The sequence below is a fragment of the Ictidomys tridecemlineatus genome, chromosome 7 (genome assembly GCF_052094955.1).
Source record: "Ictidomys tridecemlineatus isolate mIctTri1 chromosome 7, mIctTri1.hap1, whole genome shotgun sequence".
Lineage (NCBI taxonomy): Eukaryota > Metazoa > Chordata > Mammalia > Rodentia > Sciuridae > Ictidomys > Ictidomys tridecemlineatus.
The window spans coordinates 123,643,434-123,668,690 of NC_135483.1; the positions used below are offsets into that span (position 1 = coordinate 123,643,434).

A 25,257-nucleotide genomic window follows, 5' to 3' on the forward strand; every position below is an offset into this window, starting at 1 on the left:
TCCCTTCAGAATGATGCTAGCCTGAGCCTTAACATAGATAGCTTTTACAATGTCATGGTAAGTTCCTGTTAACCCTAGTTTTTCTAATGTTTTGAACATAAAGGGATGCTGTACTTTGTCGAATGCTTTTTCGGCAACTATCCAGAAGATCATATGGTTCTTATCTGTAAGTCTATTGATGTGGTGAATAACATTTATTGATTTCCGTATATTGAACCAGCCTTGCATCTCAGGGATGAATCCTACTTGATCATGGTGCACAAGTTTTTTGATGTGTTTTTGTATTTGATCATTCACCTCTTTTGTTAGACTGATTCCCAAGTAATTTTTTTTTTCTTTATTGAGGCTATAGTGACTGGGATAGTTTTCCTAATTTCTCTTTCAGTGGATACATCACTGATGTATAAGAACACATTTATGGGTGTTAATTTTTGTATTCTGCTACATTGCTGGATTCATTTATTAGTTCTAGAATGTCAAATACCAGTTTTAAGACTTAAAAAACAAAAACAAAACAAATCCCCACAAAACCTGCCTTAGTTGGTCAGAGATATGGTAAACATTTATTATTACCTGATTGGCCAATGAGTATTCAATTAAAAAAAAAGTTATCCTCAAACACATTACTGAAAACTTTCTTTTCATTTATGTTCTTTTGTTGTAAATGCTAATTTTCTCTTTTGATTCATTTTCCTGAAGTTCTAAATACACTTTAGAAGGTTAGAATAGCATATAAATTACTGGGCTGATAATCTCAAGGATCTATATCAATATATCCTTTAACACCAGTTATACTAAGAGTAATCACAAACCAAGCCAGATATATATCAATCCGATTTCAAGCCACATTTTAGACTTAAAAGATCCATTGAGCCTTTGCATGAGAATTTCTTCCTCATAGTCTCCAGCCCCAGTATGATAGTCTGCATTATATTCTCACATTTTCTGTGTCCAAGATTTCGATTTAATTTTCATATGTCCTTATTTTTAATATCACTACATACTTTAAATCTTCATAGTGGACACTAAAGGTCAATAGTTGTAGTGTAACAGTCCTCTTAAAAATCTCTTCTCAGTATGGGGATATAGCTCAGTTGGTAGAGTGCTTGCCTTGCATGCACAATGGCCTGGGTTCTAATTCCCAGCAACACACACACACACACAAGCACACATATATTTGTTCTCCTTTTCTTTCTGGTCGCACAGCTGCTTATCTAAAAACAAAGTTTTCTAGCCTCTTCAATAGTGATCTGTGACCATGTTAGTAAATTCTCAAGAACTAAATATGAATGAAATCAATTAATGCTTCCACACCTCTGGCTTTATAAAGATCTACCATTTCAATTTTTTTCCAAGCTAAAATGTGATTATAAGGACACATTTCAGTCAGGTCTACTGTGACAGGGCAGTGGAATTTCAAAATGCAATATTTCAGACTCCCTTACAGACATATTGAATCAAATTCCTGGGGTAAGGCCCAATAATCTGTGGTTTTAAGAGTCTCCCAAAAGATCCTCTAGAAAACCACCAAGATAAAGGAATTTATCAGCATAACAACTTTGTATTATTTATGATTATTTATTATTTAGTCCTTATTCCATAGGACTAAAATTCATGCTGTTGGCAATAACACTGTAGATTGTCAGTGGGGAAAACTTTTCTGAAAGCCCTCTAGGTGATTCTATGATGCACTAAGTGTTGAGTGTCACTGCCCTATTCCCTGTACTTGCACTCGACCACATGCCTTGCCCTAAATCAGATTATTATTGCAAGAAACTATCTTACTTAAACCATTATTACTAAGCATTTATCCCAATATAGTGGTTAATGAAAGAGCCTGTAATCAAAATTGTGTATTCTAAGTCTAGCTTCACTATTCAGTAAATGTTGAATTTTCCCCCAATAAAAATCTTAGCTATCAAGGCTCACCTTACATAACAGCCTTCCACATTCCCTTGCCTAAAATGGCTATTAATGCAGCTATCTAATTGTTGAAGTTAAAGAATTAAGTGTGTAGAATTTGCCACAAAGACTAAGCCAATGATCTGGGAACGGGTATCTAAAACATTGATACATTGTTTGTATCAATGTTCTAGCCCCATAACCATACTATAAAACTAAGTTAGAGAAGAAATTTTTCTACCTGAAAAGATTCCCTATTTTTACGCTGTCGTCTTCTTTCTCTTAGCAAACTCTTCTGTTTTTCTTCTTCTTCTTCCTTTTCTAGAGCTCGAATATGCTCTTCAAAGCAAATTAATGCATCTTCTTTGTCCATGTCTAAAGTGTTTTTCAGATAAAAATAAAAATTGCAAATTATAAGAAAAGCAGTTTAACTATTTAACACTCTACAAATTTAAAATTCATATTTAAAAATAACTGTTTTTACAATCAAATATGATTTATCATTGTAATGAAGTTTCAAAGAGAATTTCAAAAAGAACTCTATTATTGTTATAGTGTTTATTATAAACAATGAAGATGAAATAGGACACCTAATGACAAAATTAATAAAAATAAAATAATTATGCAACACATGCCAGAAATACCAAAAGTACCCCAGAAGCTTTGCTAGGAGCCATGTCACTTTATCAACAGTGTACATTATAGGAAATAGGTCACAAGTTGATTTCATCACTGTGCGAACACCATAGAGTATACCTACACAAATTAAAGAAGACTACAACATCACTATGCAAGTTAATTCTTTGGGATCACCACTGTTAACAAATATTATACAATGGGTGATTATACAAAACTCTAGGCCCTACCAAAAAAAAAAAAAAATCAGTGAAGCATGATTTTCAGGCGGACGGAAGAAAAAGCTGTAATTTGAAAAGCAACTCAATAATCCAGAAAAGGTACTTGATGAAACCAATTGTGAAAAAATTTTTGCTTTTTGTGAAACACTCAAGTTACTACCCTGGCTAGCATGGGTGAGGCCTTGGGTTTCATCCCCAGGACCACATGCACAAAAAAGTTATTATATCAATAAGACAGTATAAGTAAAATGGGGCAATTTGCATTCAAATGCCAAATTACACATAAAAAACTAAGTACAATTTCAAGTTTGACTCATGATTTGCATATTTCAAGAAATCTTCTGTTAAAGGTAACTTAGATTATGAAAAAAAAATTTATCTTAAATCACAAACTTAAATGTAAGGAAATATCACACTTGAATATAAATAAAACACTTTTTTCAGTAAGAAACAATTCTTTAAAACTAAGTGATCTCATGTAAAAAGTGAGAATCATTTTTTGTTAATGCAGAACATTGTTTAAAAACAATTTTCTCATTACTGATTATTCTTACTCTGTAACTCCTCATCTTCTGCAAAAGTTGGATTATCCATTAGATACTGCTGTGCTTCAGACCAAGTTGTAGAATATGTTACATTAGCCATGTTGTCAAGTATGTTTTTTAATGCTTCCCAATTTCTTTTTCGCAACTGCTTTGCTTGTTCCTACAACAAAAGTAAGAATAAACTTACTTAAGTTTAAAGTGATTGCAATTAATGAAGATTTCTTTTTATTCTGATGAATCAATTTCAAACATTATAAATTTGTTTTAAATAATGATACTACTTATTTTGCCAGTGTTCTTGTATATGTGCCTGGCTTGTACTTAACTGCAAATTTTTCACTTCTCTTCAAAATCAAAATTTGGGAGCCATGTTTTTATTTTTTAATCCAACACCCCATAAACTTTCTTCCTACCACTATACATTAGAGACACAGTGTGAATCTATAACTAATGTTACTGTGGATGAGTCACATAGTGGTATAATGCTAAGGTCTTCACTGATGTTCAGATATGTTCAAAGTTGCAATAATACTGGCTTTTACGTATGTTTCTTTACAATTGGATTATACAAAATTAATTAATGTAATACTGAATTAATTTAATACTGAATTACCCCAATATTAAATAATGAAAAAGAAATGTATAAAGCAAGTGTTTTAAAACACTATCTTCCAAGTTCCGTTTAATAAAAACAACAGCAAATAATTGTCATTCTTTCAACAACCATAAGAGAATTATAAGCAAGAAAACTGAGTACTTCTGAATGTGACAAGGCTAAAAAAAAAAAGTTATTTTTCAATAAGGCAGGCAATTAATGGCAAGCAATCAATACCTTGATTTCATCAGCACTTATAATGTTAGAGAAAGGGAGATAAAGAAGCTTATTTTTATGGGAGCAATCAATTCTATAATTAAATTTAACTTTTAATAACTAGATCTTTCACACTGCATAAAGTGAACAAACTACTTGACAGAATGGATATATAAAATGACATACTCTGAGTGAAGAAACTTTTTTCTATAAATACATTAAATAAAGAATAAATAATACCTTTTCTTTTTTCGACAGAAAGAACAAAACATCTTCATAGATTTCAAGACGATCACGTTCTGATATTGCATTCCAGACTTCCATCTCTCCAAACATTTGTTCTGCCTTTCTATTCATTAAAAAAATGATATTTTTCATCATAATGTGAAAATTTTGAATCATTTTCATATTAACCTAAATTTAAACCCACTAAAATGAATGCTTTTCAATCTAAGTTCATAACTGTATGTAATTAAGTGGATACATAATACCTTTTGGGCAATGCACTGTACTGTACACTGTCCTATATCACTTAGGGTGCTCATTAAAAGTTATTAGAAATTTGGTTAACACAGAAAATGTATCAACTTAAAAGAAATTACAGATGTTCACTCAGATTTTTCTAGAATACTGAGAAAAACAAAGAAGCATATAGGGGAAATAAGCTTACAAATTTATTGCAGAATTTTTTTAAATACTTTTTTTAGTTGTAGTTAGATACAATACCTTAATTTATTTTTATGTGGTGCTGAGGATGGAACCCAGCACCTCACACGTGCTGGAAAGTGCTCTACCACTGAACTACAACCCCAGCCCTTATTGCAGAAATCTTAATACTGAATTACCCCAATGTTAAATAATAAAGAAACATAAAATTGTGTATTTCTAATATACAAATATAAAAAATTTCCATTTTTATGAGTAAAATGTAATAAAGTTTGACTAGTAAATAAAACTGAAGTAGGTAAAATGTGATAAAGCTTGAACTCATTCATTCTTTCCCTTTTCTTCCATTCCTAAATGATAATTAAGGCTACAAGTTAAGATCCACAAAACTGATATATCTTGTACCTTATACAACTGCCACATTCAGTCATCTAGCTTTATTGAACAGCATCTACTTTATCAGTTACTGCACTGAGCAAAAATATAAAACACTGTAGTAAACACATTCCATACATCATTAAGAATCTTACTTATATCTGGTTGTGGAAGTCATTTTCTCATGATTTTCAAGAAAACGCTGGAAGGATTCCTTAGCCTCTTTATATTTTGATCTTGCTTCTTCTTTTTCCTCTTTCTCTGTCTGGACTTTATAGGCATTAAAGGCCTGCTTTTTCTCACTCAACTTTGCTAAAGCACTAAACAATAGAAAAATACCATATAAGAGTAAATAAAAGCAGGAGAATCAAATTAATGCTTTGCTAAAACTACAATGTATTCACACATAAATTTAAAAAGTTCATAATTTATCAAAGAGAAGAAATAATCCTAGAAAGTAATTTCTAGTTTTGAAATAACTCTAATTTAATTTGTAGCAGGGTGCTCAAATTTTATGACAAATCTTTTGGATTTTTGGTTCAAGAATGGATCCAAAAGCATATACATAAAAGGTTTCTTTTGTTTAAAAAGTTGTACCATTTCTCAAAGCCCACCTCAACAACTTAGCAAGGCCCTAGGCAATTCCACCCAATTTTAATCTTAAATATGGTAGTCCCACATTGCTCAAAGTGAAAAGTAAATGAAAAATTGAAGTATTACCTATATCGAGGATCATTAATGATCATTTTCATAGCTTGCTCCCATGAAGCATTGGATGGTACCCGCTGAAAACAGTGAAAAATGAAAATTTCTCATAAGTATAGAAAAGTCATACAACTAGGAACCAAGCCTAATATTCATTATAAATGTCAAGTACTGCCTTTAAATTCAAAAGTTTCTTATTGAAGGAAAATTTGTGCAATACATCTAATCACCTATTGACTTACAAGAAAACTTTAACTGAAATTTAAACAAGGTACAATTTCTACTGGTGATAAAAAAATAAACGATTACAAATAAATCTGATATTTATTATTGTGGTAGCTGGGCACAGTGGTGCATGCTTGTAAACCTAGAGACTCTAGGCTGAGGCAGGAGAATTGAAATTTTGAGGCCAGCCTTAGCATCTTAGTGAAACCCAGTCTTAAAATAACAAATTTTAAAAACCTGGGAATATTGCTCAGTGGTAAAGCACCCCTAGGATCAATCCCCAGTACTGCAAACAAACAAACAAAAAAACCCCACATTTAGTTTATTTTTAGTTACAACACTTCATGAGATTAGTATCTTCAATCAAGGGATCAAGGTGATTAAACTCCATGAACTAGGCAATTATTACATGTCACATAAAAAATCTATAATAAAAATACCTTTTCTTTCAATAATTCTTTAAACGCTTGCTTTGCTTCTTCTTTTGTATTCCAAGTATATGTTTTTTTTGCTGGTTGACTCTCCTCCTCCTCTTTTTTGGGAGTAAAACTGAAATGAAATTAAAATGTGATATTGATAACTGAATAAACCATATGCACCACTTAGACAAATTCCTTAATATTTAACAGATGAGTGAAAATTTGATAATTTTTGAATAAAGTCTCCTATAAGTATCCTGGAAACATACTTATCTAAAGACAGAGAAATAAAGGTAATAGTTTCTGTAATAATCTTCAGTTATCAATGCTGTACAAATACCAAATTAAAACATTTAATTGTGCTAAAACACTAGCTTCACTAGTCTATAGATTAATACTTTTTAATGGCATATTTAACTTATTCAATGGTTTTATAATTAGTGCCTTAATAACATGACATCTGGATAAGTGTGCATAAATTTTATGCTGAGAACAGATTAGTCTAAATCAATACTGGCAAACTATGATCCATTAGCCAAATCAAATCCACTATTAATTTTGGCAAATAGGATTTTACTAGGAAACAACCTGTAAACGAATGGTCATTAGTTTATATATTGGTAATGGTTGATTTTGTGTTACAACAGCAAAGTTGAGTCAAAGACTGTATAATGCAGAAACTCCAAAGATTTATCTTTTAATATTCTATGAAAAAATTGACTAAATACTGATCTCAAACAAAAGAAATGAAAATCAAGAATTATCAACTGTACTTGTATGAGGGTCATTCTGAAATGAAAAAACTGTTAAGTCTTACAATTTAGTCCTATGTGAAAATAAATGAATGCAGAAAAAAAAACAACCTTAAGTAAAATGCTTAGAGGAAGAGACACTAAAGTGGATATTAATAACAACAGAAAAATACAAACATGGTCTCTGAATTAAGCTGTCTCACTTTAGGAGATCTATTGTATTTTCAACTGTCAAAACAGATTGTTAAAAGCCCAGTGAAAAAAGAACAGGTAGAAAAGATCTACTAAACAGTAATTAAAATCAAGTTTATTATAATGCTCAAGGCACTATGATGAGGTTCCGGAAAGAAAAAAGGCAGGAAATTGTTAATATTATAAAAAAGTAATTAATACTCAGTCCTCTGCATCCAGATTCAACCAACCATGGTAATAAGTACATCATAAATGATAATATACCATTGTTTGACATGATTAAGTGTATATCTTCATTGATATGGAATGATAGAAATATCTGGCATATATTTTACATATACAGAAGAGGGCAGAAAGATAAACAAAAAGCTAATTTCCTTTTTATTCCCAAAAATATATGATGCAGATTTCTTTTTCATCTTCTAAACATCAAAAAAAAAAAAAAGCTATTTTTATTTTGATGAACTAATATACAAGAAACAAAGAACACTTAGAATAAGAGGCAGAGGGGTAAAAGCAATACATTTTAAATATTAAGATACATAATCATGTTTTCATCATAAAATGATGGCTAATTTTTATACATATTTACCTCCTAGAAGAAGTTTAACTTCACTACTGTGTTAGAGTTTGGTCATATAAAATATCACTAGACCGTAGGGTATGCAAGCACACCCAAGAACAGCTGGGCTTTAATAACTAAAAAGCTATAATAATTTAGTCTAGTCAAGAGTGATATTAGAGTTTGCTTTCTGTCCTGCTGTAACCTTTTCTGTCTGCTTGGTTTTTGCCTACATAGTAGAAAATAGTCACAATATTATTTTAGTGTTTTCTTATTATTATGGCTAGGTTCATTTTAATATGCTTCCTGGACAACTGAATTTCTTTGTAAATTGTTTTATCTTATCTGTTATGTATTTTTCAACAAAACTATTCAGATTTTTTATTGTTACATACTCATACATGCAAACAATGTAACAATATAATTTGACTGAGATCACTACCCTGCACTCCCCCCACCACCACCTCTTCCCAGTCACCCTTGGTTCCTTTTCCTCTATTCTAGGATCTCCTTTTGATTTTGTAATATTTGTATTATTAACATGTATTTGTAGGAATCTGAAAAACCAATACCACCAAATAAGAAACAACTTTAGCACTAATCTATTTGGCAGGGCTTCTATAGCTGATTTCTTTGTTTAACATCAAATATTTTCCTTACAATGCTGTGCTAAGAAGTAAGAGAACAAGGCAATAGGAAGGGGTGGGGGGAAACCCAATCATTCCGATACCCTTTACTAAAATGCTAGTATTATGTTAAACAAGGAATTTTGCATTGATTTTGATTTCAAATACTACATACAAATGCTTGGATTCTTTGAATTTGTATCTCACCCTATTAGCTCACTTCCTAAAACTTCAGGGGACTAGTTTTACAATAGTTTGGTGGCATGACACACCCAAAATTCAGTCTCAATATTTATCAACTAATACCTTATGATTCTTAAAATTTTTACTTAAAACATGGCCATGGACTTAACTGGTAATCTCTTATATTAAGTCTGGTACTGATTTTCAGAAATCACTACACTTACTCAGTTATAGTTTCTTGCTTAGAAGTTTCTTCTCCAGTATTACTGGATACTTCAACACTCAGATCTTGAATAGCAGAGGTATTAGTAAGTTGTGCTTGTTCTTCAGTGGATATAGTTACTGTATTTTCATTATCTACAACAGTAGCAACAATGGAAGTAACTTCAGGTTCAGGAACAACTGGAACAGTTCCCACAGTATTAGTAGTAGAAGTGGAAGAATTGGCATTGGCTGCAGCAGCAGCTGCCGCAGCTGCAGCTGCCGCTGCAACAACAGCAGCTGCTGCTTCGGCAGCAGCCATGGTGCTCATTGTGGTGGGAATTTCTGTTGTAGGAACTGGGGCTGTTGATGTTGTGGTGCACTCTTCTTGCTTGCTACATATTAAAAAAAAAGAAAACTGGTCATTTTATTACTGTAAGTAAAAAGCTAAATAAAGCCAGTTTTTAAATTATTATAACATCAAGTGAACAAGAGAAATGACCGAAGGGCCCTAAAAACCAGTAATACAATAGTAAGGCATTCTACTAGATTAAAACCACAGAATGACACAGTCTTAATTTCCTCTCTGAAAGCTTGTATTCTGAAATAATATCTCACTATTGTTGAGATATATCTGAACTAGCCTTGACCTAGTAGGCTTACGTGATCCTCCTGCCTCAGACTCCACAGTACTGCTGGGACTCCAAATGTGCGCCACCATGCCTAGAAACTACTGCATTACTTTAATTCATTAAACATTCATCATGTATAAAAGGCATTCATGCAAGAGTTGCATTTTCCAAATGCTTAATATTATTTTATAAAATGCCCAATTAACTAGATTCTAGTATACCATAAAATCTGACCTCCATTATAAATTTCTGTAAGAACTTTATATTTTCTTCATTTCACTTATTAAAAGCAAACTGTGCAATGGAGGAAATAATAAGTACAATATGTTATCCACTTCCAAATGAACTCAACCCGCATTTTAGACCTTGCTATAATAGTCTTCTTTGTTGTTTTGCTTTTCGTGATACTGAAGATTGAATCCAGGGGTGAGTTACATTCTCAGCTCTACTGCTCCCTTTATTAAAATTTTGAGACAGGGTTTTGCTAAACTGTCAAAACTAGCTTTGAATTCCCCTGCCTCAGTCTCCTGATTCACTGAGATTACAGGTATAAGTCTCTGTGCTGGCTCTAAAATAGTCTTCCAAAAATGGGAGTTCATAACTCACTTGAAGCTTATGTATGAAATATGATATGTCAAGAGCTTTGTAATGTTTTGAACAACCAATAAAAAAATCACAAAAGAAAATAGAAAATATTTTTGGATTAATTAATTGAATAAAATAAAAACATAAAATGCAAAAAAAATAAAAAATAAAATAGTCTTCCAAATTCCTAAAAGATACAGTTCAAGTTAAAACACTGTATAACAAAGCATAAACTTGAATTAATATCCCTCTTCCTAAATATACTTCTAACTTCCCTTCTACAAAGTCTTCCAAAGACATCAAACTATCAGGCCTAACATGATAAATAATACTTATATTGTAAAGCAAGCTGAGAACTAAAATAAGGATATGATAGGAGAGACCCAATTTGTAAATACACTTATTTTCAAAATTGCTCACCTGCTTTCTTCAGCTTTGATCATGGCTATTAAAAAGAAAAAAAAAAGTTACCTACTACATATTTTTAAAATATAATCTCAGAGAACAAATGTTAAAAGAGAGAAAAGTGTAATAAAACACGATTTAATTTACCATCTGAAAAAATAAAAATTTAAAAATCACTTTTACAGAGCAAATGCTTGTTCCAGTTTCAGAACAACAATAATGAAAACAATTTTAAAAAAGAGCAGTTATTAGGAGAGCTTACACTCTGCTGCTATTTTCCCAAATGCTGTTGGACTTGCAACAAATCCCTGACAATTTTCATAATTCTGGAATACAATAGTAGATTCCCCCAATCATTAAACTAGTTTGACTTTTTACAAAAGACAACTAAATCCAAAATGAAATCAAACTTATGAAATTCCAGCATATTTTTTATACTAGCATTGACAAGTAGATACCTAGCTATGCACACCAACTATCTGTAGTAGGGTTATATGACAAATGAGCTTGATATTTCATAAATGGAAATCTACCCATCTACAACATTATTATTAAGCAATATTAGTATAGGTAAATTAAACTAAGCTTTGAAAATTTTATTTTTCATTCTTGTTGAATTTTTTTTTTTTTTTAAACCAAAGATTGAACTCAGAGGAACTTGACCACTGAACCATATCCCCAGTCCTGTTTTGTATTTTATTTAGAGACAGGGTCTCACTGAGTTGCTTGTTTAGCTCCTCACTTTTGATGAAGCTGGCTTTTGAACTCATTGTCCTTCTGCCTTAGCCTCCCAAACTGCTGGAATTACAGGCATGTGACACTGTGCCCAGCTGAAGTCAATTTTTAATTTGGTAATAAAAAAGGTTAGTCCATCACTATGGAATGAGGTGCACCATGTAAGTGATGATATATGTGTAATTGTTTCTGAAAACATTTTTAACACATATTGCCCTTTGAGGAAACCGTTTCTGAAAATCTGTTTAAGGATATCTGAGAAAATGTAATAAGGGTTATCATTGGAAATACCAATTAACATTTTCTGATACATAATTTCATATGACACTTGGAAAAGGTTAATGTACTTCAGATGATGTACTTTTAACAAAATTTTCTATTCTTTTTGTTCAGATGTCATTCCACATTGCTACCTACTTTACTATGATCTGTACCTTTTAGCCTCGTTTATAACACAAGAATCTATCACAAAGAAGAGTAAAGTAAGTAAATTCTAAATTCTTATTCATAACCTCTGTATGTTGAAAAATTGTTCTATAAGTGAAATGTGATATTCAGTTTACCTTAATTCTTCCATAATAAACATTATCAATGCTATTTTACAATGATATGTTAAAATAACATCAGCATTAAATGTAAATTGATATTAAAAGTTCTCAACTGTCTTCTACAAAATGGGTAAATCACGTGTTCCATGTATGCACCAACATTCACAGTGGAATTTAGAAAGTTTGTTATGTGAGATCTTTGTTAAATTTTTCAAGACTAATGACTTTTAAAAAAAAACCCCAATATTTCTTTAAAAGCTTCAAGCTCATTTATAATATAACCCTTAAATGAAAGTAATTCTTTTGAAATTAGAGATATTTCACTGCAGATTTATCCAATAATGGTTAGTGAACATTAGTGACATAATCTAAAATTGTTAAATATGACAGAAAATGAATTATCAAAGCAGCTCACCATGCAGGTTTGATTTTGTAATAAGACCTCCAGCAACAATGGTATTCTGGTATCCTAGTTTCAGTGGAATCAAATCAAATAAAAATCTATTTAAAATCTATAGAACTGACATCTAGAGCAACAAGAAAATAAGAGCCCATAAAACTGTTATACCATTTAATATGTACTAATCATTTTATTTAAAAAAAGGGTGGGGTCTTCGGTAAGGATTGTTTTAAAATGAACGATATATGTGTATATATATGTAACAACTTTATATTAAATATTATTTTTTCATGTTTTACCTTCAAGATCCTCAAGTTCTTTAGGTTTAGCCCAGCGTGATTCTTTTGTTTGAGAATTATAATAGTAAGGTTTTCCAGAATCAGATTTGTATTCCTTCCAGGGGCATTTAGATAACAATTGCTAAAATGGGAAAAATAACTTTCAGATAATGCATTCAAATCATTGATAATTCCCATGACCATTTTCATTAAATATAATCAACCTCTGCAATTCTAAAACTTGCGACATGACAATAATACGCTATCAATTATTGAATATTTGAAAACTGATGTTATTTGAATATATTATTTAATCTTCACAATATGCTACAAAATGCTACTATTATTCCAATTTATAGACTAGTACTCAGAAGACAACAACCTGTTTACATTATTATCTATTAAGGAGCTGGGACAAGATTCAAAATCTGGCATACTCAAATTTCAAATTCTGTGTGTTCTTATATTTACATCTTAACATGGGTAAAAATTACCATCCCTATTTAATAACCAAGGCTTTTCAAAACTAATCCAGGCAGGAAAACCACACACCTTGGGGAAAAGAAAAATGTGATTTAGTCATGTTTAAATTTCAGTTTTTTTAAAATTCTGTAATGGAAGTAGAAGAAACCAAAAAGGAATATCAACAGCAAAGGAAAAAAATTTAAGTACAACTGCAAGTGCCAGACTGGCTCTTGTTTTATTAGCACTCCAGAGTTTCTAATTAAACCACATGTAATATGGTTACTCGGTTTATTCCTTCAATCTTGACTCTTACTGCTGTCTCTGTATATTATAAATAATAAAATTTACAACACAAAATGAAATACACATTTCAGGGCCATTTTCGGCAAAACGAAAATTTATCACTCCAAGGACATGAAGTGTTTCTGGGTAATTTAATTTCATCTCCATTACCTCAACTCTTCTGAAAATTTTAAGAACTCTACTGTAGAGCCGGGTGCAGTGGTGTACACCTGTAATCCCAGAGGCACAGGAGGCTGAGACAGTTGGAGTTCGAGTTCAAAGCCAGCCTCCGTAATGGTGAGGCACTAAGCAATGCAGTGAGATCCTGTCTCTAATTAAAATACAAAAACAGTGCTGGAGATGTGGCTCAGTGGTCGAGTACCCCTGAGTTCAATCCCTCGTACCAAAAAAACCCAAAAAACTCAGTAGAAATCATTCAAAATCACTTTTACTACGAAAAGGAAGAAAATTTTAAATATGAACTAAGAAAATAAAGGGAAAAGAAAGAAATAGCCTTCACCCAATTCCAATTTATTGTCTGAATCACCTTTCTAAATAAAGGCAAAATTAGTATATAAAAAGGATTTTTTGGGGGGCTCTTCTTGTTGATTTGTGTGACTGTATTAAAAATCCTCTTTTTTGAGTGCCTTTACAGACCATCTTATACAAATATTATTCCTCTTTGGATAGCCAAATGCAAAATTCTAAAAAAACACATGTCACAGTCTACTTAACAGTCCCTGATTCTATGCCTCAAACTTTACCTCAGCTGGTGTTTTAAGATCATCTGGCTTTTCCCATGTAGACTGTTTTGTTTCAGTATTGTAGTAGTAAGTCCTTCCATCAGGGGATTTATGTTCAGTCCACATTGATTTCTGAAGGAAAAAAATTACAAAAGATGAAAATTATGTATAATGCATATGACAGTATGCATTATTAGTTTCAAGGCAATGAATTAAGTACCAATTAAAAGTTTTGAATGGCTTCAATAGACGAATGGATAAAAAAAATGTGGCATTTATACACAATGGAGTATTACTCTGCATTAAGAAATGACAAAATCATAGAATTTGGAGGGAAATGGATGGCATTAGAGCAGATTATGCTCAGTGAAGCTAGCCAAGCCCTAAAAAACAAATGCCAAATGTCTTCTTTGATATAAGGAGAGTAATTAAGAACAGACTAGGGAAGAACAGCACAAGAAGAAGACCATCATTAAACAGGGTTGAGAGGTGGGAGGGAAAGGGAGAGAGAAGGGAAATAGCATGGAAATGGAACGAGACCCTCAGGTTTATACAAAATTACATACAAGAGGAAGTGAGGGGAAAGGGAAAAATAATACAAGGGGGAGGAATGAATTGCAGTAGTGGGGGTAGAGAGAGAAGAGGGGAGGGGAGGGGAGGGGAGGGGGGATAGTAGAGGATAGGAAAGGCAGCAGAATACAACAGACACTAGGATGGCAATATGTAAAGCAATGGAAGTGAAACTGATGTGAATCTGCAATCTGTATAAGGGGCAATATGGGAGTGCATAACCCACTTGAATCAAAATGTGAAATATGATATATCAAGAAATATGTAATGGAGGGGTAAGACAAGATAATACAAATGGAAGAAATGATTTACAGTAGAAGGGGTAGAGAGAAAAGGGGAGGGGAGGGGAGGGGAGGGGGGATAGTAGAGAATAGGACTGACAGCAGAATACATCAGACACTAGAAAGGCAATATGTGAATCAATGGAAGGGTAACTGATGTGATACAGCAATCTGTATACGGGGTAAAGTTGGGAGTTCATAACCCGCTTGAATCAAACTGTGAAATATGATGTATTAAGAACTGTGTAAGGTTTTGAACGACCAACAATAAAAAAAAAAAAAAAAAAAAAAAAAAAAGTTTTGAATGGGAAAATTCAGTGTAAGTCATTATTAAATCTGTCCAAGAAAGTAGAGAGAAAACTGAAAACCAGAATATCTTAAAAGTACTTCAAAAGCAGCATATATCAATTAAGGTTTTAGGATCTCTCTCTTCCACCAGAATTACAAATATACAACAACTAAGAACAGTGACATTTAAACTGCTGAATATAAGACAATTCTTGAGCAATACAAATCTATGTCTTTTCAAAGAGTAAATGAAGTAGATGCTGTTTTAAATAAGTGGATTGGTCATATTTTCTACTCTGAGAAAAAACACACCAACTTGAATAGAAATTTTAATGGGCATGCCACAAGAACACAGCTCTCAAAATTGGAAAAAAAGATTGTTAAATTCTGATTGTCATCCAAAAGCCGATCAATAAGATGAAATTTCACAGGGATAAAATTGAACCCAAATGCCACAAAACCATAAGATGGGCAAGATAAAATTTTATCTGAAACTTTAAAATGGAATATAAATCTACTTTTTATAAGGGGTCAAAGAGAATTACTAATAACCTGCTAAAATTAGCTAATGAAATCTCAATAATTAATACACTTTGATAAAAAAGTTTTATAAGTTATCATGAATGAATGAATGATTGTATGCTACCAAAAGAAGTGGCTCCACTCCTGGACACCAGATTTTTCAAATGGTATAACAAATCTGATCTCGATGAAGGAGGGATATCAAGATAGTATTTATTTTTTTAAATCTAAAACATTAGTATACATTCCCCTAAGAAATAAAATCATTCACATTATCATATGCTGGTTTTGTGTATCATATTTTACTTAAAACTTATTGAAAGACTGATTCTTATCACTTTTATGCATACATAAAAAGGAAAACAGGCAAAATAGTTAGAGACATTCCTTTAATCTTCTTCACTGAAAGACCACAGTTAAATCAGCTGCTGAGGTTCATTATATATAAAACAGTACCATCCTGTGGCATCAAGAGTATGGTAATTATCCATTTTTAAAATTTATTTAGTTATTTATTTTTGGTACCAAGGATTGAACCCAGGAGCAATTATCCACTGAGCCCCATCTCCAGCCCTTTTCATTTTGAAACAGAGACTAAAGTTGTTTAGGTCCTTCCTACACGGCAGAAGCTGGCTCTGAACATGTGATCCTCCTGCCTCAGCATCCCAAGCCCCTGGGATTACAGGTATGTGGCACCATGCCTGGCTACCTACCTCTTTCAAAAAATTATAAGTGAAAAACACTGGTACTGATTCTTAGCCTTCTTTTGTATATATAAAAAACTCACAGCCACCCTCGCTGCAATCAATTTTATTAAGAGCTGACTGACTTAATCTTTGCTCTGAGAATGTGGCTGAACACATGTGATATACAGCTTTTGCAATTTTATTGCCCATAGTCATTTTATTTTTAGCTGAGAGTATTGTACCATTACTTTTAGATTTTCTTACAGACCACTGACATCCACTCTCAATGTTGGCATTTTTGCTGTTCACTCACACAACTGGTCAAAACTGCTACCTAGATGATGGAGGTCATAAGACAGCCTGGATTATGTCATGCACCATAATTTCACAGGTTTGAAAGAGTACAATGAAATATGCTAACTGAAAATTAGATTAAAAAAATTACAAGTTAAAGAACCAAGAATTAATGACTTAATATGATCATAACAAGATGAAGTAAAGTGTTTATTTTCTATTACATCTGAAAACAGAACTAGTGTGAATGTAGAAAAAGTATTCATATGCAGTAGAATTCAAAGAAAAGTTCATAGGTGCCAGAAAATATTTGGCTTTCTGTTATTTACCTACATTAACATTTCTTCATCAAAAGGCAATACAATCAGAGACAAGCACATGGAAAATACGCCTGTATGAATAATGCTTTATTTAATAAATTAAATGGTGTTAAGATAAAGGTGTTTGTGCTCTTTAAAAATTTTAAATTTAATACACTAAGTAGCATCTCAAAATTGGACTATATAAATTCAGGTTGGTATACCATAAATTCTCAAACTACATTAAAACTTTCCAAGTCACATTTGTTAAAGGGTATCAAGGAAAAGTATAAACATAATATAATGAAAAAAGTAAGGGATGGTGTATAGTTGACCAAATAATGTGGAGACAGAAAAGTGGTGTACAAGCTCATAAAATAAAAAATCAATTTGGTATTCATTATCTAATTACTTTATTTAAATCCTACAGCTACAATACAACACAGGTATAACCACTATCTTCATTTTATAGGTAAGAGAATGAAGGTTTAGAAAGAACTTAGAAAATAAATGACTGTATTAGGAGCAACTCAATCATATTTTGCTCTAAATACTACATTTTAATGACCCTGACATAGTTTCAAGTATACTACCTATATAGAAAGTCTCTATCATAAGGACAAATTCCTGGTCAAGTACTCAGTACTAGGCTCATTGTTGTTTTTACATTAACTCTCATTTAATTATTTTCAAAACCCTATGAGGTAGATACTATGCATTTGTCATATTAACATATGAGAAAACAGAGGCATAGGAAAATAAAGTAACACACTCAAGATAACAAAGCTACTAAATTCATTATAATATTGTCCCTGCTAAGATACTATTTTGGAGCAAGACTTCAACTACTGACATCAATAGAAGCTCAGTCACTTCAAACAGAAACTGCAATTATGTATCTTTAATAACATACAAAATATCATTTATATAAAAGTTAAGCTTAAAGTGAGAAAAATGAGTTAGCTGTTAAATTTTTTTACTCATAATAGCCTGTCTTTAAAAATCTAATCTATAATTTAAAATTATATTCATAGGATAAAATATGACTCATAAGTAGTTTCTAAACAATGTTGGTTATATTAATATAGTCTATTCATAAGATAAAATGAAAACAAGTTATGCTAATTACAGAAAAATTCTTATTGTTCTACAAAATTATTATTTTATTAATCACAATCAGTCTCAAATATAAAGCAAACTCCCTACAAAAGACACCCTGATCTTGCATAATCAGGGAAAACTTGACTTGGATGATTATTCTGAAAAAGCCAATGCCAGAAAACTGAGTCTCTGTGGTGTTACAGAAGTTAAGCTATTCCTCAAACTGGAGTTTTTGCATTATTCTGCACTTTTGCCACAGATGAGACCATTACCCAAATATTTATTTTGTTAGCAATAAGACAGGATGGCAGTTCTGGGAATCAATCAAAAGTAAACATTTTTTAACCAAGATTACTCTAGGAGGTAATCTGCAAATTAAGAAATACAATTGAGAACTGTTATTATATAATGTTAAAAGGATAATCTCTTATGTTACTGTTGGGAATGAAACAAGTATAAATTATCTGAAGGGAAATTTAGCAATACTTAGCAATACAGAAAATGAAACCAACCATCTCCCAATCCTAAAACTTCACTCTGCAAAGCCTAATTGATAATACTGTAAACATGTGCAAAGATGTTTTCTACAGGAATTGTGAGAAACTAGAGATAAATCAATATCCACCTATTAAAAAACAGACCAATTAAAATAATCCATTCATACTATCAATATATCCTATTATAATATAATGAGGAAATGTCTAAGATAAAATGTTACCAAATGACACTGTCCAATACATAAAAAAATTCAATGAAGTAGACAGAAAATTGGGCAGAAGAAAAACACTTATATAATACCTGCAACAATGCTAATACATTTTTAAGCTTCAGAAAAAAACTAAATACAAAGAGAGTGATGAAGAAATTTATACATTCAAACTCAACTTTGTATGTGTAAGAGGCAGACATTTTTATACATATCATAGTTATAAAATGTATAAAATAAATGTAATAAAACTAAGGGAAAAACATTGCTAAACCAAATCATTAAATAGGAAACAAATGCAAAACCCCTTACTATCTTAGGTAAAGAAAAAGAAAGAAAGAAAACAAGCATTATAATTGAGGAAGAACACAATCACAGACATTTCAAAATGTAAAAGAAATAATATCTTGGAAAACTATCAAAATTCACTCCCCAGAAATTAATACTATTTGAATATGTCAGCTATCAAAAAGCAGTCCTTGGGGTTGTGGCTCAGTGGTAGAGTGCTTGCCTGGCACATGCGAGGCACTGGGTTTGAATCTCAGCACTGCATATAAATAAATAAACTAACAGTCCCCCTACAATTAAAAACTATTAAAATAAAAAAGCAACCCCCAAAATAAACTGTAAGTATAAGTCAGTTTCGTAGCATATACTACATAATCTTACCTGCAATATTATAGATTTCAGATAACAAAGATGAAAAAAAAACCTCTCCAATAAAAAAGTACCAAAAAAAGAAGTTAAGAAATTAAGCAAAATATTTGTGAAATTAATTGACCTGCAATGTATGGGAAATATATAAAAAAATATATATATTTCTTAAAAGCTGCCATTCTGACTGGAGTGAGATGAAATCTTAAGAGTAGTTTTGATTTATATTTCTCTAATTGTTAATGATGATGAACATTTTTTCATGTTATGTGTTGAGAAGTGTCTGTTCTGGTCCTCTGCCCATTTATTGATTTGATTATTTTTTTTTCCTTTAGCTTATTGAGTTCTTTATATAGCCCAGAGATTGTGATGTGTGAGGGGTAAAAATTTGCTCCCAAGATGTAGGCTCTCTATTCACCTCACTGATTGTTTCTTTTGCTAAGAAGCAGCTTTTCAGTTTGAATCCATTCCATTTATTGATTCCTGATTTTAATTCTTGCGGTACAGGAGTCTTATTAAGGAAATTGTAGGTGGAGCCAATATGGAAAGCAGTATAAAGGTTCCTTGAACAATTGGGAAAAGAATCACTTGACCCAGCTATCTCTTTCCTTACTCTATAGCCAAAGGATTTAAAAACAGCATACTACAGGGACACAGCCACATCAATGTTTATAGCAGCACAATTCACAATAGCTAAACTATGGAACCAACCTAGGTGCCCTTCAGTAGATGAATGGATAAAAAATGTGGCATATACACACAATGGAATATTACTCAGCAATAAAAGAAAATAAAATCATGGCATTTGCAAGTTAAATGGATAGAGTTAGAGAAGAAAATGCCAATCTTAAAAAAACAAATGCTGAATTTTTTCTGATATAAGGAGACTGATTCATAGTAGGGTAGCGAGGAGGAACATGGGAGGAATATATGAACTCTAGATAGGGCAGAGGGGTGAGAGGGGAAAAGAGGAGGCTCGGGGTTAGAAATGATAGTGGAATATGATGGATATCATTAACCAAAGTACATGTATAAAGACACGAACTGGTGTGAATATATGTTGTATACAAACAGAGATATGAAAAACTTGTGATCTATATGTGTAATATGAATTAAAATGCCTTCGCTGTCATATGTAAATAAAAAAATTGTTTCCATTAACAAACCAAATGAAGAAAAATAATGTATAATCACCTAAAATACTCTTGGTGCAATAAAATCACACACTGCAAACTGAGTTATCAAGTAATAATAAAATGATAAAATAAATTTTAAGAGATAAAGGCAATTTATTAAAAACAAATATTACACTAAAAGCACTTTCATTAATATCTTCATCTGCAAATTACTATTATTTTAGTATGGCAATTAGGAAGGAGAGGAACTTCTCCTGACTTAAGAGTGTGTGGATGTGTTTATATAAAATTTAATTGAAATCTAGTTAAGACACTGCAATATAGGTCAAAACTTATGCAACACAAATTCGTAATAAAACCAAAACTACAAAAAAAGTATCTGCAAACCAGTGATCTAAGCATTCCAGAAGCTAGAAAAAGAGCAACATAGTAGCTAAGAATGAAATAAATAAGACAGCAATTACTTTTGGGTGTGAATTATCTCTCCAAAGCTCCCAAAAGCTCCTTTACTGATGCAGGAGGTGAAATGATTTGATGATGACAAGAGGTATAACCTAGTCAGTCCATCCTAATTAGAAGGGACCTCTATGCTAGGTGATGGCTAGGATGGTGGTACATGTATGTAGGAGGCACTGGGGCCCTGGCCTGAAGGTGGTGGGAATTCTCTTGTCCCCATGGAACTTCCTTCTCTCTCTGCTTCTTGGCCACCAGGAGTGGAGTAGCTCTCTTCCACTACCATGATGTCTTGCCTCACCTAGGATCCAGTGAAAAGCATTCTACCCACCATGGTCTGAACCTATATAACTGAGCCAAAAAAAACTTTTCCTTCTGTAAGTTACTCTTGTTGGGTATTTTGTTACAGACATGTAAAACTTACTAACACAAGAGCACAAATGAATTGGACAGCTACCCTCAAAAAAATAAAATAAAACAAAAAAATAAGGTTATGATAAATTTGTAAGCCTCAATAAAATTAATTTGTGAATATTAGAACAGAAAACAAAGACCAGTAATCACTGAATTAAAATGGTAATTCACAATCTCTATCCTTAAAAGTATTAGATCCAGTAAGTTTTTACTTGTAAAAGTTCTCATAAGCTGGGCTGGGGATACACCTCAGTTGGAAGACTGTTTGCCTCACATGCACAAGACCCTGGGTTCAATCCCCAACACCACACACACACACAAAAAAATGTTTTAGCAATCTATTAAGAAAATAAGTCATGCCTCATTTATACAAATTGTTCGAAGGACAAAAAGAGGGATTATGCCTAGTCAGTAAGAATCTATTTAAGATATTAACAAAGTGAATTCAGAAGGAGTTAAATATACAAGTGTGCACACAGACATACCCTAGAGAACGCATATGGGTAAGTAGGGTTTACCTTAATAATGTAAAGATGCATTAAAGTTTGGAAATTTATATGTATACTTAACAATAAGATACTAGGGGAGAAGTATCATATGACATCTTGGTTGACATAAAAAAGCATTAGAAGATTTTGAAAGGAAGGATATATTAAACTCTATCAAGAAGCCAGGAATAGAAGGAAATTCAGATTAATAAAGGTTATATATTGAAGAGCTACAGTGACCTACAAAATAATAAGATTTCAGGAAACTTTATAGATATAAGATCAATGTTAAAAAATGATCAATGGATAAGCACAATAAAAAAAGATTCAAAATGGCACCTAGTCCTGTACAATATCTATAAACTAACAGAATAAAAAAAGCACAAAATTTTGGGAAGAAAAATTTAAACCTCTATTATAAATAATAAAAAAGAAGACCCGATTATTATGAATGTGATGAAATGACTCAATACAATAAATTCCAATACACAAATGTCTCTGGACAAATAACCTAAATAAGCACCCATGGGGAAGGCAGATGGGAATGAAGATGAAGAATAAGGAGGGATAAGAGACCTTTCACAGAAAAATGACAATAAGCATATATGAAATATGACTCAAATTTGCACTAGAATTTAAAGAGAGTAAGGCAAATAAAAGCAAATATTTAAATAAATTCAAAATATTTTTGGCTAATAAGTTTTTATTAAAAAGTACATAAACATCAATTCTTTTCAAAATTGAAATTAATTAATATCTCAGGTGAAGACATCAAATATTTTGAGAATGTATGCATATATGTACTTATAGGAATATAGGAGAATTCATATGCTACTATCTGAAAATATGTAAGAAAACAATTTAAAAACACAAAAACTTTCCTGATTAAAAACAAAAATTAAGTCATTGTGAGAAAGCATAATATTAGATTAGAAAAACACAAAGAGAAAGAGACAGTGGAAAAGAAACCCAGAGACAGATGTCAAAATATGAGAGAATATATAACAAAAAAGATTTCAAACAAAGTCTAATAGACAACTGACTACCTTATAAACATTTCAGAAGACTCAAACAAATACTTCAATAGTAAAATAATAAGCAATAAAAACCTTCCAGAAAATATAGGAAATTATGAATGATAAAATAAAATATAACCTAGAGAGGGGTGGGGTTGTGGCTCAGTGGTAGAGTGCTTGCCTTGCACACGTGATGTTCTGGGTTCGATCCTGGGCATCACATAAAATGAATAAAAAAAAAGGTGCCCATCTAGAACTAAAAAATATTTTAAACAAATAATATATATATATGTATATGAGTATACATATATAATATATATGTATAAATATACACATATATAAAATATACATAAGAGAAAAACAGGAAAGGATGGGGACAGGTTAACAGAAGAGAAACCCAAAGAGCAAATAAAATGTTCAATCTCATTAAGGAATCAAATAAGAACTATTACTTTATATCCATTACCAAAATTCAAATGATTGATAATGATTACTGCTATGAGGGATTCATGGAGAAAAGGACATGCTAGTAAACTATTAGAAATGTGCAATTTAAATTTTTCTTGAAAAACAACATGACTAGTTACATACTCTTTATCCGAAAAACGTCATTCCTGCAATCTTTCTTAGTGTGAAGAAATAAATTTTGTGTGTTTGCGGGGGGCGGGGGGGGACACTTCAGGACAAAACTGTCCATCAATAGGTGAATGGTCAAATAAATTAATGTATTATCTATGCCAAAGAACACTTTTTTAAAAAATTGGGGGGGGGGGTACTAGGGATTTAACACAGGGGGTAATTTAACACTTAGGCACATCCTCAGCTTTTTTTATTTTGAGACAGGGTCTCACTAAATTGTTTAGGGGGGCCTCGCTAAGTTACTGAGACTGGGCTCAAACATGCCTGGGTCGAAATATACTTTATAAAGTAATTCAAACAATTACATCTATATGAGAGGATTCACACAGAATTTCACAATTAACTGTGAAACAAAAATAAAACACAAAAATTTATTTACAATTAAAAAAAATACCAAATATAAAATTATATATGCTTACACAGACATGTATTTCATTATGTTCCATAATATGTACAAAAAGATTGTGAATAAAATATTAATTGTGGTGGTTCTGTCTTGGTGGATATATTCAGAGTGAACTTTACATAACTTACATGAGTGCTTTTTTTTTCTCCAGTAAACCATGTTATTTAAATAAGTAGGAAAAAGATGATACTATTTTTTTTCTGAAAATTATTAAAATAGGTATTTATAAGATTCAAGAATGTTTAAAAAATATTTAAATAAGGTTTTCAAAATTTCCCCATAAAATGTAAAATATATTTGCAATAGATTTAAAGCTTTCCGAATTTCCTCATAGATGTGGGGATGAAATGGGGCATATAGAGCTCAGTGCCTAGCATACAGGAAGCCCTGGGTTGGATACCACAAACACTCCATACAACCAACCAACTAAACACAAAACAAAAAAATGAACTGTGGTATAACAGGTACCTCTCAGTATTGTTATGATTAAATATTATTATTTACATAAATTCTTCCTTTGATTATCTCTTTGAATAGCAAAAGAAAAAAAAATCCCTGATAAAGGCAGAGTGACGATTATATTAGATAAGTCGACTTTTGAAAAAAAATACGTTAAATAAAAGAAAAAGTCTATATTAGGTTTATAGTAAAAAGCAAAGTTAAATAAAAATTTCTATGTAAAAAAAAGTGCCTTCTAATGTAATGCTTACTTGAAAATTACAAGGTTATTGTGCAGAGAATTAAAACCCATGTAAAAATTTAACACAATTCTTTTTAGTTATACATGACAGCAAAATGCATTTAGAAAAAATAAGGACTGCTACACGAATTTGCGTGTCATCCTTGTGCAGGGCCATGCTAATCTTCTCTGTATTCTTCCAATTTTAGTATATGTGCTACCGAAGCAAGCACATATATGTGATTCTTATTTGCTATGGATTGAATTTATGGTTTCTTGTCACTAAAATTCATGCTGAGGCTTGGTTCCTAATATGGCAATGTTAGGAGGTGGCTCCTCTAAGAGGTGATTAGTTTCTTAAGAATTAATGCTTTTTCTCCATGGTGTAAGTTCTTGCTCTTGGAGACTGAATCTGTAACTTTGAGTGGACTGTTATAAAGAGATTTAGCCTTCAGCTTCATTTCTTTCACTTTCTCTTATCATGTGATCATCTTCACACCTATCACATACTATTCTCAATGTACTTTCTCT

At 31.7% G+C, this 25,257-nt stretch overlaps 1 protein-coding gene and 1 non-coding gene across 11 annotated transcripts in view; both read right to left on the reverse strand.

The window, feature by feature from the left end:
• The window catches only part of Prpf40a (pre-mRNA processing factor 40A), a 56,748-nt gene that overhangs the window by 12,085 nt on the left and 19,406 nt on the right, over positions 1-25,257 (reverse strand). For 6 of the 10 annotated variants that reach the window (XM_040294310.2, XM_013365135.4, XM_005315796.5 and 3 more), the window contains 11 exons: positions 14,116-14,226; positions 12,626-12,746; positions 12,342-12,395; positions 10,659-10,683; positions 9,045-9,416; positions 6,527-6,635; positions 5,877-5,941; positions 5,312-5,476; positions 4,356-4,464; positions 3,314-3,464; positions 2,144-2,277 (listed from right to left, as the gene is read on the reverse strand). In XM_040294310.2, coding sequence (XP_040150244.1) covers positions 2,144-2,277; positions 3,314-3,464; positions 4,356-4,464; positions 5,312-5,476; positions 5,877-5,941; positions 6,527-6,635; positions 9,045-9,416; positions 10,659-10,683; positions 12,342-12,395; positions 12,626-12,746; positions 14,116-14,226 — 1,416 coding nt within the window. The remainder of the gene's footprint in view (positions 1-2,143; positions 2,278-3,313; positions 3,465-4,355; positions 4,465-5,311; positions 5,477-5,876; positions 5,942-6,526; positions 6,636-9,044; positions 9,417-10,658; positions 10,684-12,341; positions 12,396-12,625; positions 12,747-14,115; positions 14,227-25,257) is intronic. The other 4 variants (XM_078017423.1, XM_078017422.1, XM_040294309.2 and 1 more) reach the window with 1 other exon arrangement.
• On the reverse strand, positions 24,854-24,959 carry LOC120883878 (U6 spliceosomal RNA). Its single transcript, XR_005726057.1, has one exon. It is a non-coding gene; the product is annotated as a U6 spliceosomal RNA (small nuclear RNA).